The sequence below is a fragment of the Ascidiella aspersa genome, chromosome 7 (genome assembly GCF_963924565.1).
Source record: "Ascidiella aspersa chromosome 7, kaAscAspe10.2, whole genome shotgun sequence".
In the NCBI taxonomy this organism is placed as follows: domain Eukaryota; kingdom Metazoa; phylum Chordata; class Ascidiacea; order Phlebobranchia; family Ascidiidae; genus Ascidiella; species Ascidiella aspersa.
The window spans coordinates 22180797-22191690 of record NC_139453.1 but is presented as its reverse complement, the minus strand read 5'-3'; the positions used below and the strand labels follow the sequence as shown (position 1 = coordinate 22191690).

General features: G+C 39.8%; 2 protein-coding genes and 1 pseudogene across 5 annotated transcripts; 1 reads left to right on the top strand and 2 right to left on the bottom strand.

The window, feature by feature from the left end:
- Nucleotides 1–816: 816 nt before the first annotated feature.
- LOC146138342 (uncharacterized) lies at nt 817–1926 on the top strand. Its single transcript, XM_083394572.1, has 2 exons — nt 817–925; nt 977–1926. The coding sequence occupies exons 1-2, from the start codon at nt 817–819 to the stop codon at nt 1924–1926; spliced, it is 1059 nt and encodes a 352-aa protein (XP_083250698.1).
- A 5110-nt stretch (nt 1927–7036) lies between these two features.
- LOC146138341 (uncharacterized) lies at nt 7037–8178 on the bottom strand (annotated as a pseudogene).
- On the bottom strand, nt 8056–10020 carry LOC146138340 (actin, cytoplasmic-like). 4 transcript variants are annotated; one of them, XM_083394103.1, is made up of 2 exons: nt 9721–10020; nt 8056–9609 (listed from the first exon to the last, which is right to left on the bottom strand). In XM_083394103.1, exons 1-2 carry the CDS (start codon nt 9974–9976, stop codon nt 8843–8845), a joined length of 1023 nt encoding a protein of 340 aa, XP_083250229.1. In that variant the 5' UTR covers nt 9977–10020; the 3' UTR covers nt 8056–8842. The 4 variants fall into 4 exon arrangements, with proteins under 4 accessions (XP_083250229.1, XP_083250230.1, XP_083250231.1 ...); XM_083394104.1 differs by having other exon boundaries at nt 8057–9718; nt 9845–10020; XM_083394105.1 differs by having other exon boundaries at nt 8063–9181; nt 9347–10020.
- Nucleotides 10021–10894: the final 874 nt, after the last annotated feature.

Below are 10894 nucleotides of genomic sequence, written 5' to 3'. Positions count from 1 at the left end.
ATATTGTTGCATTCCAGTTGGTGAGAAACGTCTGAAATATAACCGACAACCGTGCAATAAGAAAAGCATTACCGGCGCTACAAATCCTATGTTAAGTAATTGTACTACTAGTAACTATATTGGTTATCTTTTATCCCGGTATAGATTACCAGATTGTTTTTCATAAACATTTTGCTACACAAGGTAAAATAAATTAGTGTATTTTCATCATTAGTTAGGTGCTTGGCTGCGACCTTTTTAGGGCACACCGAACCTCTGAAAACAACACTATAACCCGTTAAATGTCGCTTTTTTAAACAGTATTATAATCCAATTTTAATACACATATTCCAAAGCAATCCTAATATGTTCCCTTCATAACCACGAAAAGACTGTTTTGATCAGTCCACAATAGAAGCCTTCACATCATAACAGTACGTCGTCAATATTTACTGTAGTGAGCGAGTGGCGCATATCGCAGGCTTTTGTATCTTTCAAGGCCCCTTGGTATCTTTAATACAATGGCGCCAGTCTTCTAGCTATGTAGCAAGTAGCCACGTGGTTGAGCTATGTGCGTAATGCCAAGTGTCATTCTACAGGCTGCTAAAAACATAACAGTCAGGTAATTTCGTTTCATAATATTCAGTATTTCATTTTTCAAAACTTGCCATTATGGAAATGCCAGCATTAAACCTCAAAACCATGTACAATGTAGAATTATGACGTCACATGATAGGTGATTATTCATTGTTGAAAACGTCATTTGCAACAAAGATGTAAGTTTTATGGTTACACAAAATGTAGAAAAAAAACAGAGCGAGAGAGAGTACGTTGAAAATGATTCTGTTAATTTGCTTTTGGGAGAAAAATCTTATTCAATCGATTGTGTTTTTCACCTCATGGACAGTGCTGCATAAATTCTTCGTTTTTAGTTTGAGCCATGTCAGTGCTGCTGGACACATCGGCGACTGCTGTAACAACCTTGGTGCTGCGCTAGTTGGACCTTGCCAGCGACGAATCATTGAAGCGGTTCGTGCGATTTTAGCCTTCACTCACTCCGTGTTGGTAACCTCTTGGGGAATCTATTTGTTGGCTACGAAACAAAACGACGTTGAAGTGCATGCTTATTTGTATCTTTGTTCTTTGGGTTACCACCTATACGATGTCTACTGGAACTTTAGGGATCGATTTGGTCCCGGTAGACCAAGGAATTTAAGTAAAATTCTAAAGCACGACGTCGTTGGCATAGACGTTGCGATTGACGTTCGCCACGTGGTCCAGAGCCTGCTCTTCCTTGTGCTGCTTGCCTTAAGTCTACGAGCTCTATCTCTTGAAATGACTGGCTGGAGAAACTCTGTTGTGCTCATGTTGCTGGATTTCCACCCAACCTCGACTTGGAATAACCCGACCAAGTCGCATCGCAAGGCTCTCGCGCAGCACCTGCTGGGCAAATCTTCAGCAGTTGTTGCGCTTTTAACCGCCACAATTGTCGCTCATGAGCTGCCTTTTGTGTTCGGCAACTCCCTAAGGCTGCTGAAGATCTCAAAGCACCAGCGTTTGAACAGGAGTGTCGTATCGGAGGAGGAAACCAAAGCGGAAATGGCACTGGCCCTCGGAGTCGCCGCTTTCAAGCGCGAGAGAGGAATGTGCTGCGAAAAAACGCAACCCGGCTTTTTGGATCGGGGAATTGAAGGGCAGCTGGCGATCATGCATTGTCTCACCTACCTGATATCTCGTTGTCTCGGTGGCACTTGCCTTCTGAAGTGGATCCTGCATTCAAAACTGCTGATTATGGACACGCCCTACGTGTCAGTGGCGCTATTTTTCCTAGGATACGTATTATGGAGCGTCATCGGCGTCATGACCAAGGCGAAAAAGAAATCTTCCTGCAAAGCGAAGTTTCCCAGGCAACTGGCAATGACCCTTAGCGAAACCTTTGTGCGCTGAATAAACTAAACCCAATTTAATCCGTTGTGTTCTTCGGAAGTCTACGCGTTACTGTTTTTGTTAAATCCACTCAATTCAGTTAAAGTTAAAACTCTTAAAGTATGCTTATTGTAAGTGAATCTCTATAGTATTAGGCTAGTGTTGTGCATTTTTTTTTACTTACGGCACAAAAACAAGATGTACCATTTCTGCCGAACTGCAAAAATATCTGAAGCAACAACAGACCAATAGGCACATTTCCAAGGCAGTAGAGAGCGAACGTTTATGGTAAAAACGTTTTTTTTTATATTCCCTTATTTTATTTTTTGCTTTTTTACGATCGCCCTGGAAAGTCTCAAACACCTTAAGTCCCTTGTTTTATAACGGTTACTTTCTACGATTGCGGATCAGGGTGCATATACAAAATGCCCTTGAAATGAAACCTAAAAGTGATTTTTGCTAAAATTATTTTCCGGGAGATCAATTTCATAAATTTATACATGCAACAGAAACCGAGCAGTTAATAATAAACACACATATACATATATATATTATATTTATTGACTCTCAAGCATAATGTATCCGGGATTCAACCGGATAAGAGTTTGTTTTAAGTTTCTTATATTGCAATTTTGTTGATTAAACAACGTATAGACCTAAATGCAAGTTTTAAAATGTCAGGGTTCAACTTCTTGCCTGCAACCCGGTTATTGCTATCATCTGGCATCAAATGTCACCGCTGGCGCTATGCATTTGTTGCAATTTTTTGTGCTAGAATTTCGCCCAGAAAAAATGGCGCGGGTTTTCGGCAGCCACAGAGTTATGTCAAGCAACCTAGAATATATTAAAGACAAATTAATGGTTCAACTTGAAATTTAAGTAAGCTAAATAACTTGAACTTCTTGTAAAGAAGTTACCTAAAATTAGCACACACTTAAAATTGGATGTCGACCTATTACAGTTTTTGCTCGTGGCTCTGACCTAAGTAATTTTGCCGCACTTAAAATACCGCATCGGTAGGAAACGCATTATGTGCATGCACGGAATGAAAAGAAATCACGTCAAAGTTACTTCAATGAGCCTGGAAAGTTTAGATCCTATTAAAACCGAAGAAAAAAAAATTTTCAAATGATTCTGATAAAGTAAGTTGACGATATTGGTGTAAAGATTAAAAGCATATTTGAGCAAACATCATGCTACATTCAACAGTGCTTTGTTTACAAAGTTTAAGCGTCAGGTAGTTTGAAAGGAAGCATAATAAAATTTATTTCGCAGTGTATTGACTTTGTGTTTGTCCACGTTCAAGCAGTGTTACGTTCGGCAATTTAATTCGCCTTTAATGTCAAACACCGTGCACTGTCGAAATACACGCCTTAAAAAATTCCCTGCACGGAAGGATGATTTTCATCTTAGCTGAACACCAGTACTGTTAAACTTTTACCAGGTAGACTACGCTTTACACCACAAACTTTATTACACATGTGGTTAATCATTCCATTCCGGCGTAGTTTAAAAACCAACTTAATTGGTTTGGATTTTTTGGTGTAAAACATTTTTTAGATCTTTATTGCGCCTAAATAAGTTACACCGCCCAAAGCATGTGTTTTACCCCTTTCCTTGAAGTTAAAAGATATGCTAGGACTCACACGAAAAATAACGTATATACCAATGGTAGAAATGACATTAATAAACATATCAGTTTATACAATGAGCGGAGATCAGTTTTCAATAGCGGACTAAATCCATGTAAAAGTTTTTAAACGAGCAAAAAAGGAAAAGGAACAAATTTATCGATAATCCAAAGATATAACTGTACAAATCCTCGCCCCTCACCCCCTATCGTATAGCCCCAAAACACATACGTTTTACTGCTACTTAAAGGTAGAATAATCTGCATTATACAAGCTGTGTTTCATTTGAATAGTGCATCGTACAATGCAAAGAGGCGCTTAAATGCAAATTTGGCAAATTATGCAAAAGTTTTCGGGAATTGTGGTTGTCTTCAACTAAACGTTAGTTTGGCTATGTTTGTAATATGTAAATCAGCATCTGTAACACAATAAAGAAGTTGCTACAGATTGCTCGGTAGAAATACTTTGCCATTTTAAGAATCTACGATTTCGCACACCGCAATGTAAGCTATAGTGTATATAAGACTTTAGGGCTCAGACGAGAAAAACGTACTACAAGAAAACGACAAAACGAAAACAACGAAAAAACGTACAAACTTTTAATTTTTTTATACTCTAATTTGTCAAAAAAACAATTTTTAAAGATATTTTAGTACAACTCCCCTGATATAAATCTAAATAAGTGGTTTCTAACCTGTGGGTCGCGACTCCAAGTTAAAAATAAATCTAAAACACGAGAAATGGTATGTTATATGGAATCAATATTGACACAAGTATTGCGGCGTAATGCAATTTGATAAAAATCCTAGCAAATCGCTTTGACAAAACACCAATATTATTGGCATTTTCAACTAAAATGGATTTAATTTACAGTAGAGCAGCATTGAATAATTTAATTTCACAATAAGACTTCCTTACGGTTTTATTTTCTCTAAAGCACAATTTTCAGCAAATTTTAATTCAAAATAAGATTCGCCGAAAGCCATCAAAATAACATACATATTCAATTTACAGTAAATTGAAATACAATAACCTTAGCATATATGTTATTTTATTGGGGCTGTTAATTTAAAACTAGCCTACACAACGTCACTTTAAAGGCTTGTGTTGGTTCCAGAAAGAAGTGACTTTTTGTGAACAAACTAATGTTAAATAAACGGCAATTTACATTGCGAACGCTTTTAGTGACCTTTAAATCAGTGGTCGGCAAACTTTTTTATCTCGACCCAAAGTATTCTTTTCGGAGTTATTGACGACCCACTATGTAAAACAGGGCCAGCTCCAAGACAACTCCTTAAACATATTGCTTTCAAAATTTCCGCCGCGATCTGAATGGATGTTATCGGGAACTACATGAACCAGGATTGGACAACTAGATTTATTTTAGCTTTTTAAGATTAGATTAGAATTAAAATTAGAGAATTTTAGTTTACCGAATTCCTAAAAAATCAAATTTTAATTAGAATTTGAACTAGAATCACATTTATTTTTTACAACCAATTTAATTTAATCGCAATTTCTTCTTATAAGAACGTGAATGTGAAAAAAAAGTGTATGCTATTTTTTATACGTTTTTATGCTTTTTAGACTGTAAACTTACAGACAAGTCGTTCCAAATTAAAATTCTAATTGAAATAAATTCTGTTTTTGATCTAAGAAATTAAAAATGCCGTTGGACAAAGTAGCATTTTTGGTAAAATCCAAATTAGATTAAAAATTGAGCGCACAAGCAATTCACAAATTAGATTAGAATTAGAGTTAGCCGCACTTTGCTTTAATTCAATGAATTAGAAAACTAGAATAATCTAGTTGTCCAAGTCTGACATGAACAGTCATCCAGCGGTTGCACAGTACGCTGTCAGCTTCGGTTGATGTTTGCGTACGCAGTGGCCAAGCTCTGACATATTTGGTAAACACATCACAGGCTACGAGGACATATTGGTACCCGTGGCGTGTTAAGGGTAGTAGCCCCATGTTATCGATTTCTACCCTTTCTAAAGGGCCTTCTTCGCAAGATGGTACCAAGGGGAATTTTGGTGTTTTTGAGGGTTTCTTGTTCAATTCACACTCACGACATTCCATGCAATACCATTCAGTCTCCTCGCGCCAGCCTGGCCAGAAGTGTCGTTCCACGATCTTGGCGCATGTTCTGCGGATCTCCAGCTGACCACCGCTTAGCTTTGCATGAAGTAAAGCATGGATTTCCGAACGTAGTTCATACGGAGTTACAAGTCTTAAAAGTGGTTTATATTGATCGTAGAAAGGAATTAAACCCTTTTCAAGTTCCAGTTGGCCAAAGTGACTCCATAGGTGCCTGGTCATGCGTGATGTTTTTGATTCTGCGTTATATTGGGGTCTGTGTCATTTCCTTAACCAATGGAAAGCTGGAGCTAATTATGGGTTTTGCTCTTGCGCTTGCGCAATCTCACCCATTGTCAACCCAACTTTCGGCCCATCGGTCAACTGGTCTTCGCCTATTCGACTAAGAGCGTCTGCATTTTTATGATTGACACTCGGACGATATATTAGATTAAAATCGTATTGGTCGACCCATCGGGCACACTGGCCATAGAGGTCCTTGGACTGATAAAGCCACTTGAGAGAAGCGTGGTCAGTGCGCAAAGTGAAAGCTTGGCCTAGATTATGTTGCAGCGAAATGACTTGGTGGCATTAACGACCGCTAATAATTCTTTGCGAGTGGTTGAATATTTCGTTCTGTTTTAGTTAAATGCCTGTTGCCATAGGTTATAAACTTGTTCTTTTCCCTCGTGCCACTGCGCTAACTCGCATCCAATTGCAAAATGAGACGCGTCGGTGTCTAATACGAAAGGCTTCTGGAAATCAGGGTTGCGAAGGACTGGTGATCTTATCAAAGATGATTTTAGTTTGGCAAACCGTTTCTAACACTCGTCTGCCCATGCGAATGGCCTAGACTTTTCTGTTAGACGGTGAAGAGGCGCAGCTATTTTGGCACAATCACGTATGGACTTGTAGTAATAAGAAATTAAACCCACGAACTGTCGTAGGCCTATACTTGCTTTGTATTCTTCGGGGCCGGCTTTGATTTTACGGCAGCGATTTTTTCGGTGTCACACAAAACACTTTCGGCAAAAACAATGTGGCCTAAAAACTTTACCAATTTCTTAAAAAGAGCGCAATTCTTGGGTTGAGTGTCAGGCCAGCGTAGACAAGTCGTTGTAGCACGCCCTCCTATCGCTCCAGAAAGGTGCGCCCATACACAATGATATCTCCAAACAAGCGAGTACTCTTGGCCATCCTATGCCATTCAAAACAATACGCATTAGTCGCTGGAAACTAGCAGCGGAATTGCAAAGACCCATTGGCATCACATTGAATTCGAACAGACCCATGTGGCTCGCAAAATCGGTCATTTCGAGGAACTCTTATCCATAGGAATTTGCCAATACCCAGATTTTAAATCTAGTGTAGGCCTAGGCCACTAAAATAGGTGGAAGTAGATAACAAATCGAGGCTTTCGTCTACTCGTGGTATATGGAGCTGTTTTTCTTTGTCACCTCATTGGGGAACCGATCAATGCAAAAACGAGTTTCATCTGACTTTTTCCTCACAAGTACGATCGGGCTCGACCATGGGGATGATGATGGACTTATAAGACCCTATAGGTCTTCATCTCGTGGACGATTTCCTCCACTTTCTTCTTTTCGGGTGGTGCCATCCGACGAAAGGGTTGTCGTAGCCTACTGGGTGTTAATCACATGTTCGACGAGATCAATTCGTCCTATTTCTGCACAGTGAGTCGCGAACAATCTGCGGTATGAACGCCACCGATTTCAATTTTGTGTGTAAAATCCTTCAGGTTTTCTTCAGTTGGGTATACGGAGCTGACGCTCTGCTGGGTAGGATAAGAAAAGTCCACGCATCCCTGGTCAGTACAATAACATGGGTGTGTTAACGACTCCACTGTGACACAAGTTCCACTTCGAACACATGCGACATCCCCGGAAATTAGAATGGGTGAAAGTGTGGCAACACGTGTGCTTTCAGGCTGCTCGTTAGCGTCGTCGGTCAAACTTGCTATTCAAGCCTGGACCAAACAGCCTTCAGTTGTCGCTAAGTATGACCCGATCATTGCACCATATTTATCCATTATCTCGGGCCTCCCTTCAATAAGTACAAAATAGGTAGGTAGGCCTACTGGGCGACGTTTATAACTATTAATAAATTAGGCTGGAACACAAACCTCTGTGGACAGTGGGATAAGGACTTTATCTTCGAGAAAGACTTCCTAGCTTACCAACTTGAATGACATATCGAGTAGAGGTGCACTGCTGTTGTCAATCTTCAAGATCTTGTTTCGGTAACAAACGGCGCACTCCTGCGTTTCTAGGAAATCTATCCCAAGAATGTAATCGAATGAAATGGAATCGCAAACAAAACCAGCATCGGTAAATGACAGGGTTTCGGGCCACTTCGACAGGTTACGTTTAACTTTAGCCTTCAAACAGTTCCATACCTTTCTCGTTATGATGGTAACTGCTGAACCTGTATCAACAAGGGCGCACACTGGCAGGTTTTCGATCATAATATTGACGAAGGAATTAGGCCTTGGACAAGATGCGATTTGTAGTATAGGCTGTTTAGGTAAATCATCCAGGTGGAAAAGCGTTATAATTTACGTGAGTGAGAAAGAAAGAGGAAAACGAAAACACGCGTACAAACGATAAAACTAATAAATAATAACGCACACATAAGCGATAATCTGTGCAACAGTATTACGCAACTAAGCCAAGTTTATTGCGCAAAACACACAAAAAATTGCGTCTATTTGGTTCAGTTAGCGAAACGTTTACCTTAGACGTATACGTAATGCATAAAAGATTAACACTATATCATCTAGCTATCACGTTAAAAGTTAAAAGTTAGCACCAAACGCAAAAATGAATATATTACGTGAATCTTGTTATAAAATTTGGATAAATGTTGCTCACGTTATAATAGCCATATTACAATGTTGAATAGAAAATTACATTAACTAGATATATTTTGGTAGAAATTGCATTTTATAGGAAAGTCGTAAGTCCAGCTTACATAGTTAAAGTTCGCAAAAAATATAGTTTGACAAGCACTTTCAGGTCACATTTGGCAAGCGGGCCTAAACTACGCTGAGACAATGTAACAAATCCAACTTTTAAAATACAGTGCAATAAAGGAACGCGTACGGCTATCACGCGGCCCACGAATACATGATAAAACTATTTACTAAAGTATAGCTCACGGCCCACAGTTTGCCGACCACTGGTTTACATGATAATTGCATGGAATTGTTAGAAGCACTTGCGATGTACGATTGATAGTCCAGATTCGTCATACTCTTGTTTGGAGATCCACATCTGTTGGAAGGTGTAGAGGGAAGCCAAGATGGATCCTCCAATCCACACGGAGTATTTCCTCTCTGGTGGGGTAATGATTTTGATCTTCATGGTTGGTGGTGCAAGAGCGGTGATCTCATTTTGCATACGATCAGCGAAACCAGGGAACATAGTGGAACCTCCACTGAGCACGGTGTTGGCATAAAGATCTTTACGGACGTCAACATCGCACTTCATAATGGAGTTGTAAGTGGTTTCATGGATACCAGCAGACTCCATCCCAAGAAAGGATGGCTGAAAAAGGGCCTCTGGGCAACGGAATCGCTCGTTTCCAATGTTAATGATTTGGCCATCAGGAAGCTCATAACTCTTCTCCAAGGTACTGGTGCTTGCAGCTATTCCCATTTCATTTTCAAAGTCAAGTGCAACATACGTAAGCTTCTCCTTGATGTCACGCACATATTCACGCTCCGCAGTGGTGGTAAAAGAGTAGCCTCTCTCAGTAAGGATTTTCATGAGGTATTCAGTGAGATCACGTCCAGCCAGGTCAAGACGCAGGATGGCATGAGGAAGGGCATATCCTTCATAGATTGGGACAGTGTGAGAAACACCATCGCCACTGTCAAACACAATGCCGGTGGTTCTGCCAGAAGCATACAGGGAAAGAACAGCTTGGATAGCAACGTACATGGCAGGGCTGTTGAAGGTTTCAAACATGATTTGGGTCATTTTTTCCCTGTTGGCTTTGGGGTTAAGAGGAGCTTCAGTGAGGAGAACGGGGTGCTCTTCTGGGGCAACTCGGAGCTCATTGTAGAAAGTGTGATGCCAAATCTTCTCCATGTCATCCCAGTTGGTGACGATTCCATGCTCGATTGGGTATTTTAACGTAAGGATTCCCCTCTTGCTTTGAGCTTCATCACCAACGTAGCTGTCTTTTTGTCCCATTCCTACCATAACACCCTGATTCCGAGGGCGTCCAACGATGGAAGGAAAGACTGCTCGTGGTGCATCGTCACCAGCAAAGCCAGCTTTACTCATTCCAGATCCATTGTCCACGACCAGAGCGGCAACATCTTCTTCATCAGCCATTTTAATGATTTTTCTTTCAGTTTTTATAAAAAGTTAAAAATAAATAATCTAAAAAACGAAATATGGAAATAAAGATTTATATGGAATTTAATATTGACACAAGTATTGCAGCGTAATACAATTTGATAAAAATCCTTGTGAATCGCTTTGACAACACATCAGTATTATTTTACAAGTATTTGCAGTAAAAATTGATTTAATTTTCAGTAGAGCAGCATTAAGCTAAAATAATTTTACGGTAAGACTTCCTTACGGTTTTATCTTCTCTACAAAGCACAATTTGTCAGTGGATTCTAATTCAAAACAAAATATATAAAGTAACCTGAATTACAATATCCTTATATTATTTCATTGCTGTCAATTTAAAATGTAGAGCGCACGACTATAATTACCGACTAAGAGCTTTTGATGTTTACGGTGCAATTTACGCTGTATCGGCTTATGCCCCAGATTTATTGTCTACTCGCACCAAAGTGCAAAGTACTTAATGGCTTGCATTATCTCTGTGCGGTCAGCACAGGGTTTTGTGTACTTAAGCCTGTTATCTGCTTGTAAACCATCTCTTCTCAGTTATCGTCCGGTGCTGTTGACAGCGCTGTGCTGTTTACAGCGTTGTGCTGTTTCGCCGATATAGTTGAAATTGGCGACCCGACGTACTTCCGAACACCAGTAACTATAGAAATTTTTCGCCACCATTAAGCGTTAAATTAAGGGTTGAACCGCGTTTATCTGGGTTACCCTCAGGCGGAAATAAGAGTTCAAGAACATCTGTTGTGCGATTTAGCCGTTTGGTTATTCTCGCAGTACCTTGAACGAGAATTTTCTTAAACCTGTTTCAAAAAGGTTAGGAATTGTCAGAAATACTGCGTCCTGGTATCCTCCGCAACAACTACCATTCCAACGCTCGTTGTCATCAAC

Excerpts from the sequence above, each read along its gene's own strand:
- LOC146138342 (XM_083394572.1), top strand. The coding sequence starts at position 817 with ATGATTCTGTTAATTTGCTTTTGGGAGAAAAATCTTATTCAATCGATT. Across the intron at positions 926-976 it reads TTTTAGTTTGAGCCATGTCA|TTGGACCTTGCCAGCGACGA; the intron begins GTGCTGCTGGAC and ends GTGCTGCGCTAG.
- LOC146138340 (XM_083394102.1), bottom strand. The coding sequence starts at position 9,976 with ATGGCTGATGAAGAAGATGTTGCCGCTCTGGTCGTGGACAATGGATCT.